Below are 27261 nucleotides of genomic sequence, written 5' to 3'. Positions count from 1 at the left end.
TTAATTCGAAGTTACGTAATGAAATAATCATAATTCAACTTCGTTTTTATTAATCTCAGATTTGGATTAACATGATATTTAGTATAGTCTAAGCATAAACGTATACCAAGTAATTTACGCAGTTTGCGGTAGTCGTTTTCAAAATATTTAAAATAATATATATACTATAGTCTAACTACCAATATAAGCTCATTCAAGAGTCCTACTTTACCGTTTCCTTGTCAGTTCTAAAAAATAAGCGCTATGTAGGGTAGAATTTACGGAAATCACGGTATCACCAAAAAAAATCCATCTCGACTCCTATTTTATTTATTTGCAATTTTACTGAAGCCTTTTTAATTATGTAATAATTGTACCAAGGCTTAACATACCAAAGTAATTTTTGGAAAATAAATATAATTATAAATACCTTGAACGTTGCACTATCAGATTTAAAAACTAAATAATCACTTATGGCAACTCTGCTACTGGCGTGCTAAAAGCGAAAAGGCCAATCACGGCCCTTTTTCCCTCTTAGACAAGTATTCCACCCCCGCGTCTTCCCCTTTCTCCCGTCCCGAAAACCTCGCTCTATCTCTAGCCGGTTGTTTTTAGAGCTGATAAATTATTAACTGAATTTGTATTCGAGGATTTACTAACTAAAATTAACTGGAATTGACTTGAAATATAGCAAAGTCTGAGGATTGAAATGTCAGAAATCGAATGGTGTTTTCCGATTTCACCTACGATAAGTAGTTTGTTCTCTAGATCGTACTGTATACAAAAGTGTCGAAATGCGATGTTTTTGCAAATTTGAAGTGTAAAATCGGGTCTTAGCGATCGAATATAGCGCAATGCTACACGATAGGGTACGGGATAAACAGCTAAAGGGGGATGGAGTGGAAGGCAGGAGTCGAGGGTAAGAATAAACAGTAAACCTATCGGTTTACTTTAATAAAATGAATCTTTGGCAAGTGTTGATACTTTTGGGGAGATTGGTATTACAAAAGGTAAAAATAAAATTCGGGAGCATTTATTGTACCATGTGTTTCTTGATGTATTTTCCAATCTGACCAAAATGGTGGATTACAATACTGAAGGGTATAAGGTTTTTTTAGGTATTTATAGATTAGGTTTAGTTTTCAGTTACAACAAACATTATAGGCGACACTAAAAAGTTCTATGCCTCTGTTTAACACGCAATTATTTTCAATTTAATATTTTAACAATTTACTACTATAAATTAAGGGTTGCAAAATATATACATAAGTTTACAGTCTGTCATGGCCTAAACGGGACGACAAATGCCATGTACCTCTTAACTTGATTTTGCGACTGATATTAACGCCTACAGCAACCGCTTACAGGGCTAGATCCTTTATTCTTAAAGCTAATGATTAAAAAAAAATCGAGCTTTATTTATCACACATAGTTAAATACGTAGTAATAATTTCTAAAAGATTTCAACCATTTTTTGTATGGTATCAAAAATATAAAATTTCAAAAGTGTTGAATTTCAAGAAAATAGTGATTGATTTATCAAATAACAAGTCGGCCCAGGCCGTAATATTAGTTCCACATCAGTGTATTCGAGTGGGCAAACCCATACACCCTTAGTAGACACAACGACATCTCTGTATAATCGCAACTCGCCATATTTTTTCATAGTAATGGGAATGTTTTTAAACAAAATTTGTTTCTAGTATGAAAAATAATTACGTTGCCAATAATGTGCTTATTTCACCTTCCGTAGGCGGACCATTAATGTATACACAGGGACGGTCCGCAAAACGCCACTCTCCCCTAAGAGCGGCGACTAAAGTCTTGTTAATGCTATTCCCTCTTTTTCTCCCCCCTTAAGCAAAGTTAGCCGAGTCAAAACGTCCTCAAACGGAACAAGTCGGCCCAGGCCGTAATATTAGTTCCACATCAGTGTATTCGAGTGGGCAAACCCATACACCCTTAGTAGACACAGGTAGGCAAACTAATACAAAAACTGTTGAGGCTACGTGATTTCTTATCGTTTGATATATAAATTGCCATCCTAAGTTAAAGAGTGGGTGCCACCCACCCTCAGGATACGCGGGTGGGCAAACCAAGACTAAAGCTGTTGAGGCCATGTGATTTCCTATCTTTTGATATATAATTTACCATCCTATGTTTAAGAGTGGCCACCGCCCACCCTCAGGATATGCGGGTGGGAAAACCAATTTAAAAGCTGTTGAGGCCATGTGATTTCCTATCTTTTGATATATAATTTATCATCCTATGTTTAAGAGTGGCCACCGCCCACCCTCAGGATATGCGGGTGGGAAAACCAATTTAAAAGCTGTTGAGGCCATGTGATTTCCTATCTTTTGATATATAATTTACCATCCTATGTTTAAGAGTGGCCACCGCCCACCCTCAGGATATGCGGGTGGGAAAACCAATTTAAAAGCTGTTGAGGCCATGTGATTTCCTATCTTTTGATATATAATTTACCATCCTATGTTTAAGAGTGGCCACCGCCCACCCTCAGGATATGCGGGTGGGAAAACCAATTTAAAAGCTGTTGAGGCCATGTGATTTCCTATCTTTTGATATATAATTTACCATCCTATGTTTAAGAGTGGCCACCGCCCACCCTCAGGATATGCGGGTGGGAAAACCAATTTAAAAGCTGTTGAGGCCATGTGATTTCCTATCTTTTGATATATAATTTACCATCCTATGTTTAAGAGTGGCCACCGCCCACCCTCAGGATATGCGGGTGGGAAAACCAATTTAAAAGCTGTTGAGGCCATGTGATTTCCTATCTTTTGATATATAATTTACCATCCTATGTTTAAGAGTGGCCACCGCCCACCCTCAGGATATGCGGGTGGGAAAACCAATTTAAAAGCTGTTGAGGCCATGTGATTTCCTATCTTTTGATATATAATTTACCATCCTATGTTTAAGAGTGGCCACCGCCCACCCTCAGGATATGCGGGTGGGAAAACCAATTTAAAAGCTGTTGAGGCCATGTGATTTCCTATCTTTTGATATATAATTTACCATCCTATGTTTAAGAGTGGCCACCGCCCACCCTCAGGATATGCGGGTGGGAAAACCAATTTAAAAGCTGTTGAGGCCATGTGATTTCCTATCTTTTGATATATAATTTACCATCCTATGTTTAAGAGTGGCCACCGCCCACCCTCAGGATATGCGGGTGGGAAAACCAATTTAAAAGCTGTTGAGGCCATGTGATTTCCTATCTTTTGATATATAATTTACCATCCTATGTTTAAGAGTGGCCACCGCCCACCCTCAGGATATGCGGGTGGGAAATCCAATTTAAAAGCTGTTGAGGCCATGTGATTTCCTATCTTTTGATATATAATTTACCATCCTATGTTTAAGAGTGGCCACCGCCCACCCTCAGGATATGCGGGTGGGAAAACCAATTTAAAAGCTGTTGAGGCCATGTGATTTCCTATCTTTTGATATATAATTTACCATCCTATGTTTAAGAGTGGCCACCGCCCACCCTCAGGATATGCGGGTGGGAAAACCAATTTAAAAGCTGTTGAGGCCATGTGATTTCCTATCTTTTGATATATAATTTACCATCCTATGTTTAAGAGTGGCCACCGCCCACCCTCAGGATATGCGGGTGGGAAAACCAATTTAAAAGCTGTTGAGGCCATGTGATTTCCTATCTTTTGATATATAATTTATCATCCTATGTTTAAGAGTGGCCACCGCCCACCCTCAGGATATGCGGGTGGGAAAACCAATTTAAAAGCTGTTGAGGCCATGTGATTTCCTATCTTTTGATATATAATTTATCATCCTATGTTTAAGAGTGGCCACCGCCCACCCTCAGGATATGCGGGTGGGAAAACCAATTTAAAAGCTGTTGAGGCCATGTGATTTCCTATCTTTTGATATATAATTTACCATCCTATGTTTAAGAGTGGCCACCGCCCACCCTCAGGATATGCGGGTGGGAAAACCAATTTAAAAGCTGTTGAGGCCATGTGATTTCCTATCTTTTGATATATAATTTATCATCCTATGTTTAAGAGTGGCCACCGCCCACCCTCAGGATATGCGGGTGGGAAAACCAATTTAAAAGCTGTTGAGGCCATGTGATTTCCTATCTTTTGATATATAATTTACCATCCTATGTTTAAGAGTGGCCACCGCCCACCCTCAGGATATGCGGGTGGGAAAACCAATTTAAAAGCTGTTGAGGCCATGTGATTTCCTATCTTTTGATATATAATTTACCATCCTATGTTTAAGAGTGGCCACCGCCCACCCTCAGGATATGCGGGTGGGAAAACCAATTTAAAAGCTGTTGAGGCCATGTGATTTCCTATCTTTTGATATATAATTTATCATCCTATGTTTAAGAGTGGCCACCGCCCACCCTCAGGATATGCGGGTGGGAAAACCAATTTAAAAGCTGTTGAGGCCATGTGATTTCCTATCTTTTGATATATAATTTATCATCCTATGTTTAAGAGTGGCCACCGCCCACCCTCAGGATATGCGGGTGGGAAAACCAATTTAAAAGCTGTTGAGGCCATGTGATTTCCTATCTTTTGATATATAATTTACCATCCTATGTTTAAGAGTGGCCACCGCCCACCCTCAGGATATGCGGGTGGGAAAACCAATTTAAAAGCTGTTGAGGCCATGTGATTTCCTATCTTTTGATATATAATTTATCATCCTATGTTTAAGAGTGGCCACCGCCCACCCTCAGGATATGCGGGTGGGAAAACCAATTTAAAAGCTGTTGAGGCCATGTGATTTCCTATCTTTTGATATATAATTTACCATCCTATGTTTAAGAGTGGCCACCGCCCACCCTCAGGATATGCGGGTGGGAAAACCAATTTAAAAGCTGTTGAGGCCATGTGATTTCCTATCTTTTGATATATAATTTATCATCCTATGTTTAAGAGTGGCCACCGCCCACCCTCAGGATATGCGGGTGGGAAAACCAATTTAAAAGCTGTTGAGGCCATGTGATTTCCTATCTTTTGATATATAATTTATCATCCTATGTTTAAGAGTGGCCACCGCCCACCCTCAGGATATGCGGGTGGGAAAACCAATTTAAAAGCTGTTGAGGCCATGTGATTTCCTATCTTTTGATATATAATTTATCATCCTATGTTTAAGAGTGGCCACCGCCCACCCTCAGGATATGCGGGTGGGAAAACCAATTTAAAAGCTGTTGAGGCCATGTGATTTCCTATCTTTTGATATATAATTTATCATCCTATGTTTAAGAGTGGCCACCGCCCACCCTCAGGATATGCGGGTGGGAAAACCAATTTAAAAGCTGTTGAGGCCATGTGATTTCCTATCTTTTGATATATAATTTACCATCCTATGTTTAAGAGTGGCCACCGCCCACCCTCAGGATATGCGGGTGGGAAAACCAATTTAAAAGCTGTTGAGGCCATGTGATTTCCTATCTTTTGATATATAATTTACCATCCTATGTTTAAGAGTGGCCACCGCCCACCCTCAGGATATGCGGGTGGGAAAACCAATTTAAAAGCTGTTGAGGCCATGTGATTTCCTATCTTTTGATATATAATTTATCATCCTATGTTTAAGAGTGGCCACCGCCCACCCTCAGGATATGCGGGTGGGAAAACCAATTTAAAAGCTGTTGAGGCCATGTGATTTCCTATCTTTTGATATATAATTTACCATCCTATGTTTAAGAGTGGCCACCGCCCACCCTCAGGATATGCGGGTGGGAAAACCAATTTAAAAGCTGTTGAGGACATGTGATTTCCTATCTTTTGATATATAATTTATCATCCTATGTTTAAGAGTGGCCACCGCCCACCCTCAGGATATGCGGGTGGGAAAACCAATTTAAAAGCTGTTGAGGCCATGTGATTTCCTATCTTTTGATATATAATTTATCATCCTATGTTTAAGAGTGGCCACCGCCCACCCTCAGGATATGCGGGTGGGAAAACCAATTGAAAAGCTGTTGAGGCCATGTGATTTCCTATCTTTTGATATATAATTTATCATCCTATGTTTAAGAGTGGCCACCGCCCACCCTCAGGATATGCGGGTGGGAAAACCAATTTAAAAGCTGTTGAGGCCATGTGATTTCCTATCTTTTGATATATAATTTACCATCCTATGTTTAAGAGTGGCCACCGCCCACCCTCAGGATATGCGGGTGGGAAAACCAATTTAAAAGCTGTTGAGGCCATGTGATTTCCTATCTTTTGATATATAATTTACCATCCTATGTTTAAGAGTGGCCACCGCCCACCCTCAGGATATGCGGGTGGGAAAACCAATTTAAAAGCTGTTGAGGCCATGTGATTTCCTATCTTTTGATATATAATTTACCATCCTATGTTTAAGAGTGGCCACCGCCCACCCTCAGGATATGCGGGTGGGAAAACCAATTTAAAAGCTGTTGAGGCCATGTGATTTCCTATCTTTTGATATATAATTTATCATCCTATGTTAAAGAGTGGCCACCGCCCACCCTCAGGATACCCGGGTGGGCAAACCAATACAAAAGCTGTTCAGGCCATGTTATTTTATAGTATCTCGGTGATTAAGTTAGTATTTTTTTAGAGCAGATATTTAATATGGATTATTAACAACTGCATAAATCATATTATTGCAATAATGTATTTATGTACTACAAATATGGCAAGACGGAGATTCTGTCCCCATGGTCGCATACTTTTCAGCTTAAAGGCCTGTTGCCAAAGCGCTAGGCAAAGTGCTAGCCCATTGAATTTAACAAGTTTGATTCTAGCAAAGCAGACTTTTTCAAACACGCCCTAAGTTCGACTGCTTTGGATTTTTTGGTCTCACTCTTTCAAGTAGACGCGAGCGTAGACGATTCCAATCTTTTACTTTTATTGTTCTATAGAAAATTTGGTTTTTTCGATCACTCTCCCTTTAAGGGGGTTGGTCGGAGGGGTCGGAAATTACTGGCACTGCGTGCGCGTCAAAGAGCTCTATCGAATGAGACCAACTTGTTTTTTTCGGTCACTTTCCCTTTAAGGGGGTTGTTCGGAGGGGGCGGAAATTAACGGAACTGCGTGCGCGTCAAAGAGTTCTATCGAATGAGACCAAATCTCTGGACCAACTATACAAACTATACAAGTTCGCTAAGAAGGCGATAATATTATTTTGTGCCACACATAAACGACTTCGATAAGAAAGTGCCACACTTATTTATTACTTCTGAATATACACGGTTTCGATAAGAAAGAGCCACACTTATTTATTACTTCTGACCATACATGGTTTCGATAAGAAAGTACCACCCTTGCTTATAACTTCTAACCATACACGGTTTCGATAAGAAAGTGCCACACTTATTTATTACTTCTGACCATACACGGTTTCGATAAGAAAGTGCCACACTTACTTATTACTTCTGACCATACACGGTTTCGATAAGGGGGGTCTAAATTGTGCCCCCTGTTTACCTGGCAGACCTGAAACTGGCCATCGGGAAACGTTGTGTAGCCCCACACTGTAATTCAAACTTCCCGCCACGCCCGTGTCACCCTTCGTGGAAATCCACTGGGTGGGGGACGGGGGGAGGCGAAGTTTGAGGTTAACTTGACCCTAAAACGCCGTAAATATACGTAAAATAACCCGGAAAAAGGAACGGAAATTGCGACAACTTAACTTGACAAATCCCCCCGCGTTGCAAATAAAGACTAGAAATTCCGGATATAATTGTGCAGAGCGTCGTGGCTCGGTTGGTTAATTTGTCGGTATAAGGGATTACGCGGCTTGCGGCTATCAGGGTTCGAGTCCCAGCACCTGCCAACAAATTAAATTATAATTTTTATTTTTCGCAGCTCCATCTACCGTGTCGTTGCTTTTCCACGACAAACACTTAACGACAATCCATCCATAGCAATAGTCCCACTTCGATATATATATATATCGATGTGGAACTAAAAACGAGGAAAAAACCCCTTTTTTAAGAGCTTATTTTAAAGCTCTTTTCTAGAGCTATCTAATAGTGTATTTATATTTCGTGTTTTCAATCACCCACATGACCCTTTAACCCCTCGAATGAGACCCCAAAAATACAAATGTACATTTTGACATCCAATAACCTGGTATAAATTCCAGTTAGGACTATATAAACTCCACCTTTGAATTGGCCTTGCCGAAATGTGTAAGACTGTTATTTTGTTAAAATAAAATATATTTATAAAAATTTATTAAACTTAAAGCGAAGGGGTACTGAAATCGAGGTACGATATACCAAAAAATGTGGGGTTTCGGTTAAACTGTGTTTATTCTAAAACTTCTTAATATTTTCAGCTAAAACCTTGGATATCACCGTTTGTTAGACAAATCTATCTGTGTTTAAAATTAAAAAAATCGATTGACCCATGGTGACATGATTGGTCGAAATCCTATGGAATAATGCTGCTAATATATATCAGCTGGGCCAGAGTATTTACTTAATTTAGAAAACTGTCGAATCTTATTTACTAAGGGTAACATTGGTTCCCAACGTTTTGTCACGGTTTATAGAATCTACCCAGGTTAGAGCTTCCTGTACCTTCGTACATCCTAGCGATTAGGTCCACTTATTTTCTACTGCCTGCCAACCCTGTTCCAGACTTGGCTATCTATGCGCCACCTGTATGTTATAAAGAGTACTAATGTACTTTATATACAATTTGTTAAAAATTATTTTGAAATATAAATACCACAAAAGCTTCACCTGTTTTTTTATTTAATTTATATATTTTAAAATTTTAATTTAAAACCAAAATTATAGAGAAGAAAATCCACGTGTCTATCTACGCTAAGGCCTAAGAATAACATCATATTTTTAACAGGAAGCTTAAAACACATTCCAAAATACAATTTTGAAAATTATAAGGTGTTTTAGGATTAAATAATATGAAAAATAAACAATTAGTATAAACAATATATTTACCTTAGTTAAATATGAAATTCAGAAAACCTTACAAGGTTGGAGTCCTGAAGCATCCAGAAAAATTAAAACACTAGTTTTCGCCAGATGACGCATTCGGCGCCTTAGCCAAATTTCAAACTTCTAAACGCGGGAGTAGCCAGAAAGTGGACCCTCCCATATCCCAAGCGCCCCAACCTGTGTAGATTCTATAAACTGTGGTATTGTCATGAAAAAAATATTAAAAAGTACACTATTGTTGCAAACAATACGTAACTTTTGTAGGAAAGAAACGCAAAACACAAAACCTTATTTGACGTATACGAATCGGAGTTGGTAATTGAAATAGTGTCGTTTGATTTGAAAGGAGAGCTGATGTTGGTTGTGGAATACTGTCCGTTTGGAAATCTTCGGGATTTCTTGTTCAAATACCGGAAGTGTTTCGACACTGAAGTTGATCGAGAAATCGAGGACATCCGTTTGAAGAGCAGTGATGATATGAAGATCGATGCGTCGATTGAAGACGAGGAATCGATTCAAAGCGCGGAAAACGACCAGATCAAGCGGACGATTAAAGTTCAGGACCTGTGGTCATATTCCTTCCAAGTAGCCAGAGGAATGACGCATTTGTCGTCGCAAAAGGTTCGGACATTTTGCTTTTCATTGACACAATTTTACAGCATTCCCTTTAGACCCAAATTCTGTGTTTATTCGTTACGCTTAACATTAAAGTAGGAGCCCGTATAACAAACAGTTGACAATGCCCAGTTGCTTACCAAAAGCGTTAGAAAATAGCCTATCCGGTTATTCTATTTTGATTTCGTAAACCCGCTGATCTAGATATCTTCCCACGTGTTTCCATGGGTACTATATTCAACTATTATTTCAACAAATTAAACGTGCATCTTCAACTATTATTTCTACAAATTGAACGTGTATCTTCAACTATTATTTCTACCAATTGAATGTGTATCTTTAACTGTTATCGACTACTTTAGATCGGGATACTGGTCTAATATTTAATCGACGAAGTAAATATAGAGAGCGCTACTGAAACAATCATTTGATTGTACATAAGCCAATTCCATCAGGAATGACAATTTAATGAAACAGCATTTTAACCTATATTTAAGTTTCTGGGTGACGGATAGGAACTTAATTGAAGAAAATTAAGATTAGCATAAAGTTTCCGTTAACCAGAAGTGTATAATATATACGTTTACTTACGGAGAGATTTCCATCTCATGGAAAATTAAATGAAGAGTTTGAGTTGTAACCTCAATTACAAGGCCGAATTAGTCATGGTTGTAGGGCTCTGAGAAATCGTGACTCGCAACGTTTTAGAATAATTAATTGGTTTCCGTTTCAGCTGATTCATCGGGATTTGGCGGCTAGAAACGTCTTGTTGTCCGATTTCAACATTGTCAAGATTTGCGACTTCGGCCTCACGAAAGACATTTACAACTACGCCACTTACACGATGCAGAGCAAAGTGAGTTTCGCATTTTGTTATTTCCAGAATATTTTCAGGTTAACCGGACAATATGGAGCCGCAACAATGGCCTCTGTTTTCGTGATTCCAAAATTTATTATTAATTAATTAAAATTCATTTCTTACGGCTAGAAATCGGGAAGAGATTACACGGTGATTGGCGGAGGGGCGTGGTTTCTCTTCGGCTGAAAAGTGCTCTGCCCCTAAACACGTTCTTGATTACTTTAATTTCTAATGGACGTCTGCGGCACAACCTACATCAGCTACTCGCGGTCAAAGAAAGTTAAGAATAGATGAGGAGTAAGATTCATCGAAGTCTGTTGGGCCGAGAGCGCCTGTACCGTTTGATCGATCCCATTTGCACGATGGGCATGGCGAGATATTTTTACGAGCTGATTTGAAGGATACTACACTTTCATCTTAGCTAAACGACGTAGAAGCGTATTTCAAAACATAGTCTTAATCGAAGTCACCTATTCGAAATATTTTAGAGGTGCCTTTCTTCACAAAAATTATTGAAAAAGTATTTTACAAAATTACCCCAACAACAATTAGTGTATATGAGTTAATGTCTTCCCAAAAATTCCATCTCTTTGGAGAAATGTAGAGTTAGCTCTTAGAACAAAAGAAACAAGAAAATGAAATACTCCCAAAAGTAGATTGAATTTGTAAATGTGCTTTTCATGTATTTATGTTTTTTCATTATAATATATTGATTGTGGCTTTTTTACATTTTCAAAATATATTTGTTTTTTAGCAATTGTACCTTTTTGTAGCAAAAATATTTCCCTAGTTTCAATTGCTCCTATTTATTTAAAAAACTTAAAACAAAATCAATTGAAAAGCAATATTTTAAGTTCCACTAAATGGCCGTGAAGCAACAAAATTAATCTCCACTTTAGCTTCCAATTCCCGCCACTAGAGGTATCAAGCTTCCGTAAGGTTGTCAAATTATCAAATTTCAAAATTAAAAATTAATTAATTAAAATTTACGTAATAAACATATTTTAACATCCAGCGTTTGGAGGAGCAAGAGTATTGCGATTTTACAACGTCTCTATCTTAATTTTGTTTCACAATGCACTACTCACTTGAGTCCGGTAATTTACGCATGATCACATTTTCATTGTAATCCGAAATATCATCGCACTTTATTCATATTTTGAGATTCAAACCCCGAAACGCTTAAAATCGTATCAACATGGTGATTCTTGATCGAACTGTACGATTATCCATTATTTCTTCAATTTAAAAAAGTCCAACGATCCAAGACCATTCACAAGGCCAATTTTTAGCGATCGCTTCTACACCAAATAATATTAAATATTTCAATATCATTCAACTTATTTGATTATGTTTATTTAAAGGGTTTAGTTCCGATCAAATGGAATGCGCTGGAGTCATTATCGGACAATGTTTACACTGTTCAAAGTGACGTGTGAGTATTTTACACTTAAATGGAATCTAATATCCAGCATTTCCGCCTAATCCCCTCCGGTGGCTTGTAACTTATTTGACGCTGCTAATTTTTTTGTGGGCGAGGTAATTCTTAAATTTAATTAGATCCTCCGTACAAGACACGTTGAAGGCTACATTACACTGATGTATATTAAAAGTAAAATATAATACCGTTTTAATCCCATTGAAATCACCAAGGGCCTTGCTGAATTGTCTCAGATTTATCGTTCATGAGAACGACAGTTGAAATTTGTACAATTTTAAATTGTACTAGTGCAATTTTTCTGGCGTATTTTGTAGTTTGAACTGTCCCGTAAAGAAAAACTTTTAGAAAAATTTAAAATTTGAATTTTTTTTTCGTTTTAAACTGTTCTAAATTACTTTATTTTTTGTTTGAACTTTACTTAAAGAGAAATATTGGGTAGATTGAATAGTTTAAAAATTCTAAATAATTATCTTTTTCTCTCGAAAGATAGCCAACTACGGTGATCTAACCTAAAAATAAATATAATTTTAATTCTAAAAAATTATATTTTTTTTTTATTATTTCGCGCCTCTTACTAGAAATGTTTAAGTTATTTACATTAGATTTATTTCATTTAAATAAAATTTTAACTTGCCCAACGTTAAATATCTTAACGAAGGACCACAGAGAACGGTAACGCGTGTGCCGAGGCTTACAGTTTTAAGCGAAATCTTGGATTGAAGTTGGCTGTTTCAAAGAGGGTTGGCTGTACAACTACCCGATAAAATCTGGTAGCCGTGTAACATAAACTAAACCACCTATTTCCGGTTTTACGCGGCGGGCGGGATGGAAGGGGGACGTAACTTTTGAAAGACCTATTACAGTAGTAATAGTATTTTATATTAATAATATCGTTGATGTCTAGGAAATTGTTAGAGTGAAATATTTGCATGAATGTAATCATTTCAACCCTGAATATCTGCCTGCATTACATAGGCAGTCTAGGATGGGAGGGCCTTCGTTATTATGACGTCAGGTAATCGCTGCCACTCAAAAATATTTTTGATACGCAACGTTTTGAAACATGGCTTGTTTTCATGCCAAGGCTTAGAAGGAATTTTCATTTGTTACATTTTAATAACCATCAGGACCTAATCTGAAGCCAGAGCTGCTCTCCATATTGCTACGTTTCCGCAACTACAAAAACGCAATCACCGCAGATATCGAAAAAGCGTTTCTGCAGATATCGTTATCGCCACTTGATCGAGACGCGGTCCGGTTTCTGTGGAAAGACGACCCAACACAAGATGAATTCAAGACGTATCGTATCACAAGAGTACCCTTTGGCGTCACGGCGAGTCCGTTTCTACCCTCTGCGACTATACAATATCACCTGAGGAAACACGAAGATAAGATGGTCGAACTCTGCAAGTTGATCAAAGACAGTCTATACGTCGACGACCTTATAACTGGCGCTCGTAACGAAGATGAAGCTTATAACATATCGACCGAGACTAAAATTCTTATGAAGAAAGGAGGCATGAACATTCGAAAGTGGAGATCAAATTCAAGACCACTCCAGTCAAGATGGGACGCTGAAGAGCACAGTACGAAGAACAAAACTACCTTAACACCAAAAGAGTCACGAGAAAATCTAAAGGTCTTGGGCCTTACTTGGAATTCAGACCAGCTTTAATCTACGACCACTTCTGGAATTTATCACCACCCGAACGAGCACGAAGCGAAGCGTACTGCAGTGCGTTTCAAGAATCTTTGGTCCAATCGGATTTCTTGCGCCGTTCACGGTCAGAATGAAGATGCCTTGCCAGATGAACCACCGAAGAACTACGAAGAATGGTGTCTAGAAATACCAAAGCTTAGCCAACTATTAATCCCCCGACATTATTATGGCGGCTTGGACAGCTCTCAGATAAAGTACACGGAGATTCCTGTCTTTTGCGACGCCAGTGAGCAAGCGTATGCCGCTGTTGCCTATTTCAAATACGTTCGATTCGACGGAAAAATTGAAGTTTCATTCATCACCGCTAAAACCAGAGTCGCTCCGCTCCAAACGATTACGCTACCGAGACTTGAACTGATGGGAGCAATCGTTGGGGCCCGACTGGTCAAGTACTTAAGGCAACACCTGTACCAAGAAATCATTAAAGTTCAAATGTGGACCGATTCCTCAATAGCGCTCCATTGGATCAAAGGCAAGGCACTCAAGTGGAAGCCCTTCGTCGCCAATCGTGTGGCCGAAATACAATCACTGACGGTGCCTCGTATCTGGAACCACGTCAATGGTAAAGAACACCCCGCAGATATCCCAACAAGAGGGTGTACAGTTCAAAGCCTGGTCTCGAGCCAAATTTGGTGGAAAGGTCCAGAATGGCTAAGGTCTGAAGTAAAGAACTGGCCTGTCACAAAGGTAGAAGAACCCCGTAAAGCCGTCACGGAAAACTTATTTAATTATAGTTTCTTGACAAAGGTAAGAAAAATAATGGTCATTATATTGCGATGCGTACAACTTATCAAGAAGAAACAAATCACTACGGCGCGGCAATCCTAACGAGTGAAGAACTCTACGAAGCAGAAAAAATCCTCGTTAAGGAAGCGGAGACCGAAGATTTCAAAGATGAGTTAACTTCATTGAAAAAAGATAAACGTCTACAGGTCAACTCACCAAAAACTACGTTGAATCCAGTATTGGACGAAAATGGGCTGATCCGCGTTGGAGGACGACTACAGAAGACGAGCTTTTCATACAGCGAGAAACATCCCTACATACTGTCCGGTAAAAACCGATTATCAGAATTAATCATCTTGCCTTCTTATAAAATTCTGGCTAACCCGAGGAACACAAGAAGCAAAAACTCTACTAAATCAATGTACCGCCTGTAAGAGGTTCACAGCCAAACCTGGTTCAAATGCCATTGCACCATTAAACAGAGAGAGGGTGACAGAAACTCCGCCGTTCAATGTTACTGGTCTGGACTTTGCTGCACCTTTCTTTGTTCGGGTTAACAAGAAGAAAACCGTTAAGGCCTACATAACGATGTTTACCCGTGCAGTGACACGAGGACTCCCCTTGGAACTCGTTTCAAATATGGAAGCGGAAATGTTCTTGCGATGGTTCGTATCGAGAAGGGGAGTGCCATCCATTATCTACTCTGATAATGCATTGAGCTTCAAGCGAGCTGCCAAAGACCTAAAAGACATTTGCAATCTCCGCGGTTAAAAGAATACGTCTCTGGCCATAACATTACTAGGAAATACATAGTCGAGAAGGCCGTATGGTGGGGTGGCTTCTACGAGAGGCTGGTCAGATCTATCAAAAGCGCGCTGAAGAAAGTCCTTGGAAAGTCATCTTTTGACGCCGAAGAATTTCAGACTATCTTGACGGAAGTCGAGGCCGTTCTCAATTCTAGTCTAACGTTTAGCTACAACGACGTCGAAGAGCCAGCACCCTTGTGTCAGAGTCATTTTCTCGTCGGTCAGCGGCTCATGGCGCTTCCATCCAGAATCTACGATGTCAACAGAGCTGTATCCTCCACTAAGCGAGATCTCGCCAGGCGACTGAAATATAGACAATCATTGCTTGATCAGTTCTGGGGACGTTGGCGAAATGACTAAATCATGGAGCTCCGATCCGTTCATCAGTACCAGAATCCTCGAAAAACCAGAGAGATTAAAGAGGTGTAACCGGTAATTTTGGATGAGTATTAAACTCATTAGATAAAAAAAGTAAAGTTTTTTATAACATTTTATTCCATTGTAAATCTATTATATTTTATAACTCATTTCATTATTGTAAAAAGCACTTCATCGTCATGTAATAAAGAGTTCTTACCCAAAATTAGTACTTGAGAAATCCTATCGAAAACTTAGCCTAGCGAAATTTCGGGAAGCTGCCTTCAACCGAAAGAATTCTACAAAGGGTTTGCCACTACCAATGTGATCCAATTACCCGCAATAGTATCCTTTGGTGGTGCATTGAGTTATTTTTTTTTAATATAATTACACTTTTGACCAGAAAATTTAACAATTTAACTGTCACATTCGCGTAATGAAATAATTATGAAAATGTGGCCATTCCACAACCACGTTCTGCAAATGTTCGATTTGACTGTAACTGACGCTGTCCGCTCTGCGCAGGTGGTCGTTCGGCGTTCTTCTGTGGGAGATCTTTTCTCTGGGGGCCGAGCCGTATCCCGGAATGGTCTTGGACGAGGACTTCTTCCAGAAGCTGAAAAGCGGATACCGGATGAAGCAACCGGAACACGCGCCTGATGACGTGTAAGAGATCTAAGCTCCATTTTCAAACAAACGTTTTAAACAACAATTTCAAAGAATTTTATTCACTTTAACACTTTCTTAACATATTTTTCTAAGAATTTAATTCAATTGCTCTTTTTATGACAATGAGTTGAAATCCACTCACTGCGTACCAAAATTTTATTTATTTCTGTGTGACGGCAGAGAAAACCAGTTAACACTTTCTTTAACAATTTAACACGATTCTTTCCCCGCGCGTGAACTTTGTCACTACGAACTCCAATACCTGATATTGACAAGAGTCATTGTTTTTAAAACGCAGGTACCAAATAATGTTGCAATGTTGGCAAGAGGAGCAGTTCAAAAGGCCGAACTTTGCCAACTTGGAAGAGTTTTTCGAAAGGAAACTAACAAATGAGGTTTCCGGGGTAAGTTTCGAAATATAAACATTGATTACACTTCGGGATACGACTTCACGGTTTGCTAGTATACTATAGTGAGTTGCAGGCTAAGAAAGACAAAATATATAGTACAGTCGGCGCAAGGATACCTCGGATCTTTCCGGTCAGTAGACCGCGCGAAATTTAAATTTAGCCCCTTAACGGTCAAATTCAAATTTGGCTATTTTTGTCGTCTTTTAGCGCCATCTAGACACCAAAATTGGAATCTTTATTTTTAAATTTCATGTGGTCGTTAGTTTAATTACTGAATACAGCTGAAATATTTTGCTATAGAAAGTTCGATAATGGAAGCTCCAAATATTTTAACTGCCGATTTAACTGGTAAGACGTACAAAATAATTTAAATTAGCTGAACTGGCCACATATTGCAATTTAAATGGAAAAGAAACTTCTTCCTAACATTCCACCAAGAAGCGTTATTGTAATGGATAACGCGTCTTACCACAGTAAGAAATTAGAAGTTATACCAACCATGGCTACAAGAAAAGATGGTATCATCAAGTGGTTGAACGAATGATGTGGGAGGCTGATAATTTACGAGAAAGGGTGCAAAAGCAATACGTATTCCAGATTACTTTTAGTAGCACCGAAGAAAGCAGTTCGGAAAGCGAAAGGGACACTGATAATAGTGGTCCCGAGGAATGTGATAATTGATTTCTTATTGTTTTATTTGTTTAGAATTAATTGATTTTGTTATAATAAATTGACATTATCCAATAATTTTTTTCAGTTAATAAGTTTTCTCTAGTCTTATCAAATAAAGTCTTAGTCTGTTTACTTGAATATTATTGCTCGTTTGTTTACAAAAAAAAATAATTATACATACTATTTTAAATTTAAGAATGATAGGAAAGTCTTATCTTTTAAATTTGCTCGCCCCCACAACTTGAAATTTAAAAATAAAGATTCCAATTTCAGTTTCTAGATGGCGCAAAAAGCCGACGATAATAGCAAAATTTGAATTTGACCGTAAAGTGGCCAAATTTAAATTTCGCGCGGTCGACTAACCGGAAACAATCTGAGGTATCCTTGCGCCGACTGTACTATATATTTTGTCTTTCTTAGCCTGCAACTCACTATAGTCTTTTAGGAGGGACATAATTTCCTCCTCTCAAAGCTAATCGAATCAGTCCGGTATTCCGTTGGTTCCCTTAGCTTCCCGACGCGATTCAGGGGCGGCGTTAGGGGGAGCCTAGACAGGCTATAGCCTACGTAGGGGCTTACAAATCCTCATGTTGATTTATAAAATAAACTTAATTAAATTTTTAATTCAATATATAGGGGGCCCCATAATTGAGGAAAACGGGCCCCTCAATTTGAGGAAAGGGGGTCCCACAGTGAAGAAAAGGGGGTCCCACAGTGAAGAAAAGGGGGTCCCACAGTGAAGAAAAGGGGGTCCCACAGTGAAGAAAAGGGGGTCCCACAGTGAAGAAAAGGGAGTCCCACAGTGAAGAAAAGGGGGTCCCACAGTGAAGAAAAGGGGGTCCCACAGTTAAGGAAAGGGGGTCCCACAGTTAAGGAAAGGGGGTCCCACAGTTAAGGAAAGGGGGTCCCACGGTTAAGGAAAGGGGGTCCCACGGTTAAGGAAAGGGGGTCCCACGGTTAAGGAAAGGGGGTCCCACGGTTAAGGAAAGGGGGTCCCACGGTTAAGGAAAGGGGGTCCCACGGTTAAGGAAAGGGGTCCCACGGTTAAGGAAAGGGGGTCCCACGGTTAAGGAAAGGGGGTCCCACGGTTAAGGAAAGGGGGTCCCACGGTTAAGGAAAGGGGGTCCCACGGTTAAGGAAAGGGGGTCCCACGGTTAAGGAAAGGGGGTCCCACGGTTAAGGAAAGGGGGTCCCACGGTTAAGGAAAGGGGGCCCCACGGTTAAGGAAAGGGGGTCCCACGGTTAAGGAAAGGGGGCCCCACGGTTAAGGAAAGGGGGCCCTACGGTTAAGGAAAGGGGGCCCCACGGTTAAGGAAAGGGGTCCCCCACAATTGAGGAAAGGGGTCCCCTACAATTGAGGAAAGTGGGACCCACAATTGAGGAACGGGGGCCCACAATTGAGGAACGGGGGCCCACAATTGAGAAAACTCTCCTGGCGCCACCATTCAGGCGATTGACCCACACGTCGGTAACCTTTTCTCCCCCCCTACCCCTAAATGTGGCGCGAGGAAATTCAGAAACGATGGCCGTATTGACATAATTTTTTATTTAAGTATAATTAATTACGTTCTTGGACGCAGTTCCGGTTTCTTTTAAAAACTGGAGCTAATGAAAAGCATTTGTTTTTCAGTATTATTTGGACCTGGTCGAAAAATTCAAAGAGAAAAATATTAAAATGAAGTCCGAATATCCGACATTGTTAGATATTGAAAAGGCTCTCCCGGAAAATGACCATGAAATGGCGATAGTCTCCCGCGAGGACCCGCAGGTCATCCCGGCACTAACGGACCAACGAGAAACTTACGAAACGGGTATCGAATCCGAAGAAATGACGAAACTCTAAAGTGACCCGTAGCGAGTGGAATCAGAAGTATCTGGTACATCGCTTATGAGAAGGTTATCCATCTCTCTACCACGTCATCAAACTGTCCCTGAAGCTACCTTCCTCCCGTGAAAAACAATCATTATTTTGTAAGAAAAACAGCGCAAGGAAGCCTATTTTATGGAAAAAAATAAAACATTTTTAAAACCAACATTACTTTAAATTACAATAGCTGTGAGGCGAAAGTAAACACGAAAATATCTCGTTTTCGCGACAATAGGCGGGTTAAGCCATCCTCTTGAAAAAGTGTCGGGGGAACACGAAGGAGATTAGATTGAACAAAATAGAGTACGTTTCCACAAGTTTCCCGTATACGTTTAAGATGGCTTGCTTAACCCGGCTTTATCGCTATTTTTAGCAAACACACGTTGACTTTTGCACTTCAAGTACCCATGTATAAAAACCTAAATTTACTCGTTGACCATGTCCCGTGTTTGCTTTTTTAAATATATACTAAAATTGTCTGTATTATTATTATTATTATTATTATAAACATTGTGAAACGATTTTTGAAATATTTTAAAATAATTCAAACAACGTTTACTAGCGTTCTAATGTATTTGTATTACATTTAGATTAAAGCGACTTTTTAAAAAAGAAATAACCTCAGGTAATGTAAAGGTAACCCTTCCTTTCGGATTTTATTTGCACGTGTTTATTCCAAATCCTTAAAAAAATCGGTTTACCTGATATTGATCCAGTTGCAAAAATCAGTTGTTATTAGTCAAAATAACGGATGATCTGTTGCGGGTGAAAGCGTAAGTTGATGTAGGGATGAATTTTCACTATGTCAGCTAGGCAGATCACGGCATACTTCCAATCATCAGATTTATTGAGTTTTCTTATCAAACACCAGCAATTTAATAATGTCGTATGGCGGTGCAAAATTAACTCCTGAGGCTCAACAAGGCTAAATTAAACATTATCTTTAAATTTATTTCAGCATTCTTTGTCATTTCTGATTTCTAATGTAACAATTTAGCTTTTTATAGTGAACTAGATTTGACCAACTGGAGGAACAATTATGTTACGTTTGTATATGTAAAAAACTGATTCACCTATTTTATATTTCTTATCAATTGTAATGAATTATCTTATCAAAGGTATATCGCTTATAACATCGGGACATTGTCAATGGGGATTTCTTAGACACGATTAATTCACGTTTTTAATTTCGTTTTGAATTTGTGTCCGTCAGTTAAGCTTAGTAAGGAATAATTATAACTATATATATACACAGTTTCCTGGCCTTGGTGGAGTAACCGTTTGCGAGTTGACGGGCCACTTGCGTAGTGTGGGTAGATACGTCGTCTAGCGGGTGGATAAAACCCGTATTTTTTTCCCTTGAGTGATGCCTGGCGGACGTAAAGCTAAAACAGTCCTGTCTTACAAGACTGTTACTTCGCCTTTGAATTCCTCCTGTACATCAACACGAAGCAGAATGGATCTACAAGCTACCGTGACGCAACTCGAGGGTCAGATTTCTGATTTCATCAAAAAACAAACTGCACAGGACGCCTTAATTGCTGATCTGAAGGCTGCAGTAGCCGAACTTTCTGCTACTGTTGGTATTCAACTGATCGAAGTCAATAAATACCAGAGTGATGTGGAAGACCAACGGGTTCCACTCGATGACCAAGGAGCTCAACTATCCCTTCTCAACGAAAATATTGACAGCCAAGGCAAAGAACTTATTGATTTGAAGGAAATTGACAGGACAAATCACGCTAGTGTAACCAAGAGCTTAGCAAATATCGACACAGGGTGTTCGCGTATGGTATCCTCTACTGCTTCATTTCAAAACAACATCACAAAACACGTAAAGGAACTCGAATCATCCCTTGAAACATTTAGAGAGCAAATTAAGAGCTCTACTCTACCGGAAAATCTTGATAAGTGTATTCGTGAAACTGTTAACTCCATGGACGCCGCTCGTAACCCTCAACTAGATAGGAAGATTCAGGACTCAATACAGTCAGTCTCTGCTGACCGCGGTGAACAAAACCGATTATTTAATGCCATGATTTTCAACTTTCCTGAAGCGGACACGGAACCAGGTGACTCTACCGCGATACGTACCCTCCTACTAGATGTCGGATTCTCCAAGGACTCTGCAAGCACGGTCAAAATCCACCGGCTACGTCCACCGCGTCCCTCGACTTCTACGACACGCACCTCCCCTATCAAACTTGAATTCCCCGCGTTAGAACTAAAACATGCATTCCTGAATGGTGTTAAATCTCTGAAGGCTAAAGATAACAGGATAAGATTTTCATGTACCATCGATAGCTCTCCGTTTCAACGATTAGCTCACCGCTTTGCAGTAACTGAGCTAAAGAGTCGACTGAACGCCGGTGAGAAGGACCTCTGTATACGTAGTGGCCAAGTTATTCCAAGGGGCGCCCTAGACAAAGCCCCGGTGGTCAACCCTGTTCCTCATCCAAAAAACTGAGTACGTTACAGGACGTCAATCCTGTCCCGTCATCCATTGTAAATACCCACCTCTCCCCCGTCTCCTGTATCACAACCCCTGTACACGTTCATATTGTAAATGTACCCTCATCACCTTCATCCTCCAGTGGAAATAATCGCCCACTGAATTCACTTGCTGCACCTTTCATCCATAGTGTTGCGGCGGTTTCCCGATCTCATCAGCATATAAATATTCTTCTCACAAACTCATGCACAATTACTACGTATAAATTGGCTGAACTTTTGTTCCTGATACAAACTCACCAGTCTGGCTTTGTTGCAGTGACTGAAACGGGACTCAAGCCTGAAGTGCTTAGTAGTGAGCTCCAACTTCCGCAATTTACTGCCTTCCGACAAGACCGATGTGGCCCAGCCAAGGGTGGAGGCGTCGCTTTACTATTTCTATAATTCTTTAACGTCCACCGTGTTGACGTCCTACCGGCACCTCTGGTCCGTGACTACTCCGAAACACAAGGACTGGATTTCATAGCTATTAGCTGGAAACTATCAACCGTTTCTTATCTCTTCTGTCTGGTCTACCGCTCCCCTTCATATGACAATCACGAGGCCATCCTAGCTATTCTGAATGGGTGCACGGCGTACTGTACTGAATTGAACCATGAACTTGTATTACTGGGAGATTTTAACTATCGCAGCATTGACTGGACTCTGGGGCTGCCGCTTCCTTCTGCTAACAAAGCGACATTGGCCTTCCAAGAAGCTGTCCATTGTCATAATTTATCACAAGCAGTCCACGTAGCTACCCGCCTTGGCCACCTTCTGAAACGGCCAAGTGTCCTAGACTTAATTTTTACAAATGATGAGCACCTGGTGTTTGATGTTACCCAGCTTCCGCCACTATGGAAGAGCGATCACAACGTAATCTACTTCAGCCTGGCCTGTTCCAACCATAATTCCCTGAAACCACCTACAAGGCTATGTCGCGACTTCTATAAGGGAAATTATGAAGCCTTTTATGATTTCCTCTCACATCAAGATTGGGCAACTGTTGTTAGCAGTGATGATGTGAATATTTGCTGGTCAGCGTTTATTGAATTCCTATATCAAGGCATCGAGCTCTATGTTCCATATCGGCGTCTCGGAGAGAAACGGGCTTCGCTCTTTCCTCCCCGTTTCGTTAAATCTAAGGAGTACAAGACCGGTGCCTGGCGCTATTACCTTCGAAGCAAGGTTCGTCATTACTCGTCTGCAGAGGTTGAGTCAGCACATGAAAAGTACAAAAAGGCGAGAAATGCTGTCACTAACGCATCCCGAAAGTTCAAGAGGAAGCTTGAGCATGACTTAACGTGCCGTATTGCTGATAACCCGAAGGTCTTTTTCAGTCATGTGAATAGTCTCCGAAAAACTGCCATGACTAATCCCAGTGGAGGCTCATCACCCAATCCCACTGAAATGGCTCAAATTCTTAACCAGCACTTCATTGGCGTCTCTTCGACGACCCGCACTTCATCCGCTGCAGCTAGAGGCCCTGTCCTACTATCAGCACAACATCTGAGTCACTTCTCCTGCACTGCTAACTCTGTGCTAAAGCAACTTCTGTCATTGGACACGACCCAGTCTGCTGCTCCGGATGGTCTTCATCCGTATATGTTAAAACAGTTGGCTCATTCTATTGCGATACCTTTAGCGAACATTTTTAACAAAAGCTTTAGCTCCGGTGCCGTTCCACACCAGTGGAAAGTGGCAACTATCACGCCTATCCACAAAGCGGGCTTAAGAACCAACCCGTCGAACTATAGACCGATTGTGAAAACCTGCCATATTGCCCGTGTTGCTGAACGTCTGGCCGATAAACAACTTCGCTCCTTCCTTGACGACACGGAATTCCTCCACCCCTCCCAGCATGGTTTCCGCTCAAATTGATCTTGCACCACCAATCTCCTCTCTGCGACTAACGAATGGACGGCGTGGCTTGACGAGGGTAATCCTGTTGACGTGGTGTACCTGGACCTCAGTAAGGCTTTTGATACCATCCCCCACCAGGGGCTGTTTGATGCGTTAGCTGAGGCTGGTGTTGAAGGGCTTGCCTTTGAATGGCTCAGGAGCCTCGTCACGGATCGTAAACACTCAGTTGTGCTCCAAGGTCACGAATCTGAAGCTCTTACTCCGCTGAATGGTGTTCCCCAGGGAAGTGTACTCGGCCCTATCCTCTTCTCGGTCTTCATAAACTCTTTGCCCCCTGTTGTGAAGCATTCCAGGCCTTACTTATTCGCTGATGACACCAAGCTTGCTCACTCTGTTGGAACCCCCCAAGATTGCCAGCACTTGCAGGAAGATCTCAACGCCGTAGCTCTCTGGGCTCAAACGCATGGGATGGCCTACAATGCGTCAAAAAGCGGTGTTAACCACCTTGGTCGCAACAACCCGCGCACATGTTACACTCTGGATGGTCTCCCACTGCTAAGTTCGGACTCCCCGTTGAGAGACCTGGGCGTATGGATGGATCCATTCCTCAATTTTGGTAATCACACCTCCAGGGTCGTCAAGAAAATGAACTCACTGACAGGCCTCACAAGAAGAAACTTTTATTTTCGTTCTCCACGGCTAATGCGCACACTCTACACTGCACTAGTCCTCCCTCACATAAACTTCGCGTCAGAAGTGTGGAGCCCTCCTTTGTTGGGGGACCAGGATCGGTTAGTGAAGGCACACAACCGCTTTACAAAACTCACCAGGGGCCTGGAGAAACTTTCTCCTGACGCCAGAAATAGAGTGCTCAATGTCGATTCTCCAACGACACGCCACGCTATAAATGACATTATCCAAGTCTGGAACATCTGGGCGGGGAAATCCGCTTTGAACCCTGAGAACTTTTTCACGTTTGATGCCCTCGCGTTAAAACGTCTGTTCGACAATGGCACTTCTCATTCCGAAATATCGAACTCTGGAACTCCTTACCTAAAGAAGTGCTGGCTTGTCAATCCCGTTGCGCTGTGCGTCGTCTGGTTCGGAATCACCTCTGTCAAAGATTGTTGTAGACTCCCTTTTTGTTCGACTGGCCAGTTTTGTCCAGTTTTGTCTTGTTTTGTTACATTAGCCTCATGATTCAACACGGTTTTTTTATTTTTTATTTTTATTTTATTTTGTTCTGTTTTTTTTTTATCTTAATGTTTTGTATTCAGTCTGTATTCCAAACTTCTTCCGCGTAGTTTCTTCTTTAAGCAAAATTTTACATATCCTTCTATTATGTCTTTTGAATTTCTACGCTCTGCTGTCGGGTACTGCAAGATTGTACACAAGCTATAACTAGCTTAACGATGTGTATCTTTTCTTCTTTCAAATAAATAAATAAATAAACGTACTTATGTCTGGGTATTATAATTACGGGCTGAATTACTTTACTCACACGTCGGGGAAGCGTCTTTACAAGATTTGTTAACTACTTAACTTTAATTAAAATTAAAATGTATTTCACCAAACCGTCATTCTTGAAAATAATGTTTGAAATAGGGTGTAAGTGATAAATGTCGAAGGTAGCATAATCCCATCCAGAAATAACATTCAATTTTTATTAAATATCATTTCTTATAAAATATATGCTTTAAACAATTAGTCCTATCAAGAATGTATTTATTTATTCTCAGGGAGAATGAATATGTTGAGATTATTTTTAGCGTTTCTCTAATTCCACCCGTTGTGCCCCCCGGTATGCTCCTCCGCTTTAATAAAATCAAATAATACTGCAATCTCATTGGTTCTTAAAAATTACGTTTTCCGACGCGATTAACGCTGCTGCGAGGACGCAAAAAATAAGACCGCCTCCTTTTTCTCCCCCCCCCCCTTAGCGTGAGGGGGTTAGGGCCTCAACGTGTCCGTCGATCGTCTCGACATATTCATTCTCCCTGAGAATAAATAAATACATTCTTGGTCCTATTTTTTATCTAGCGCTGACAAAAATAAATAATTATCTCCCTTTTCTTGAATGCAATTGTAGAGACTCAATCTGAGCATTTCATTCGAATAATCTCAAGAAACAACGCACCCGCTTACTAGAACACCGCAGCCTATCATCGCAGAAAATCAGTGATAATCAAATTGGGTAACCATTGCGATAACGCGGGCTGGTTATCTGGAAACAAGATATCAACTCGAACTCTGTTTTGTTTGTTTGTGTGTTTTGTCCTGAAATGATAATCATTATCCCCGAAAAGGTGGAAATTTTAGCAAAACATCAAATAAAAAATTATTTTAGTTAGCTTTTATCAGCGCTAGAAAAATAAATCATTTCTAAATGTTATAATATATTATATTACATAATAATATGATATAGTATAATATAATATTATATTATTATTTAATATTATATAATGTAATATAAAATAAATTAATTTAACAAAATGAATGAAATGTGGGTTTTATAAAATAAACTTATTAACCCCGGATAATGTTTCGACTATAACAATTAAAGTATTAGACGTATTATTAGAGATTTAAATTAATTAATAATATTTGTCTAACATTTAAAATATTTATCCATTCATAACATTGAAAACATTTTCAAACTCGAGCTACGGCAAAAGTAACGTAAAAAAGGTAAGTACGACAAAAATGTTTTCTCTAACGAAAGTTTATTTCGAAAGAGAAGACTCGAAAGTAACAAGCGATAATTTTGTGTGTTGCTGAACTGGAAATAAGAAACGAATTATACTTATAATTTGATATATTTATTACATTATCTTTTATAAAAAATATATTATTTCTCTGACATGAAATAAGTTTACATATCTTCATTGATGAACTTTGGTTTGTACGTTCTGGCAGCCGCGAGTAGCAGCTCACCCAGTTCTTTCACGGTGAATAAATAAGATTGGTGAAATGGTCTGTCCGGTGTCGTTATGGCCGAAGTGAACTCCTCGACCATCCGCGAATTGAGGCGGTGGTAGTTCATGACACTCTTGAACTCCGAGTCAAGCAGGCCGGTACCATTACTGGAATCCCCGAGAAGGTGACCTTGGAGGGCGCATTTCAAAAGCTCCGTGACTTGACTGACCCGCTTCCAACTCATCGAGACTCCCAATAAATGGTTAATGGCCCGCTTTCTGCTGGTGGTCAGCAGATCAGACGTAATGCGCGACATGGCCACTCCGTTGGGCCCCCTCGCGTGTCGTCTTATTGTCGTCAACAGTCTGATCTCCGTGTCATAAGCGTCTTTTAAACCCTCGCAACATAGCTTTACAGATTCCCGATAGGCCTCCGTGGTTGCGGACAACATTTGAAGTCGCCGACGAAACGCGTCCAAAGTGACTTGGTACAGACGACGGTTCCGCCATTGCCGATGATGATGGACGAGTACTTCCGGTACATCATGATTCAATCGCGAAACATCATTTCCGGTTCTTGATAAGTTCGACGTGATGGACTGGGCTCCCGAATGGCTCGATTCCGGATAGTGTGGTGACGCCATGACGCTATCCGACGAATCACCGTCCCTCTGACGGTCGCTTCTCTCTCGGCGTGCAAGAGCCATTGGTGGAGTTGCGTTAATTGATTTTTCAACTACGAATAAAATACGAATAGATTTTAAATACAGTTTGTTCTACCAGAAATAATTCATTCTCGCCATTTGTTTATTCCAACTAGGAGCAACAAACACAAGGAGAACGCAGCTAGCCTTTAAACACGCTAACGCAGTGTTGTGTACAAATTTCATTGGACGAGCCTTTACGCTGAGGTTTTACG

At 40.3% G+C, this 27261-nt stretch overlaps 2 protein-coding genes across 2 annotated transcripts in view; both read left to right on the top strand.

Moving 5' to 3' along the window:
* LOC149961257 (uncharacterized) overlaps window positions 1-19502 on the top strand; it is a 93575-nt gene extending 74073 nt beyond the window's left edge. Inside the window, exons 17-22 of the mRNA XM_090159656.1 lie at window positions 9279-9553; window positions 10281-10403; window positions 11771-11841; window positions 15982-16122; window positions 16424-16529; window positions 18838-19502. Of these exons, the coding sequence (XP_090015782.1) occupies window positions 9279-9553; window positions 10281-10403; window positions 11771-11841; window positions 15982-16122; window positions 16424-16529; window positions 18838-19050 (929 nt within the window). The 3' untranslated portion in view covers window positions 19051-19502. The remainder of the gene's footprint in view (window positions 1-9278; window positions 9554-10280; window positions 10404-11770; window positions 11842-15981; window positions 16123-16423; window positions 16530-18837) is intronic.
* A 2645-nt stretch (window positions 19503-22147) lies between these two features.
* On the top strand, window positions 22148-24627 carry LOC149961256 (uncharacterized). The gene is made up of 3 exons (XM_090159633.1): window positions 22148-22160; window positions 22202-23328; window positions 23566-24627. The coding sequence occupies exons 1-3, from the start codon at window positions 22148-22150 to the stop codon at window positions 24625-24627; spliced, it is 2202 nt and encodes a 733-aa protein (XP_090015759.1).
* The last annotated feature ends 2634 nt before the right edge of the window (window positions 24628-27261 follow it).

This window comes from Leiobunum rupestre, chromosome 1, assembly GCF_980474605.1.
Source record: "Leiobunum rupestre chromosome 1, qqLeiRupe1.1.hap1, whole genome shotgun sequence".
Lineage (NCBI taxonomy): Eukaryota > Metazoa > Arthropoda > Arachnida > Opiliones > Sclerosomatidae > Leiobunum > Leiobunum rupestre.
This window is presented reverse-complemented; position numbering and strand designations above follow the sequence as displayed.

Bases quoted from the DNA above. Each gene is read 5' to 3' on its own strand.
- LOC149961256 (XM_090159633.1), top strand. The intron at 23,329-23,565 runs GTGAAAACCTGC...ATCCCCCACCAG, and splicing joins CGTCGAACTATAGACCGATT to GGGCTGTTTGATGCGTTAGC.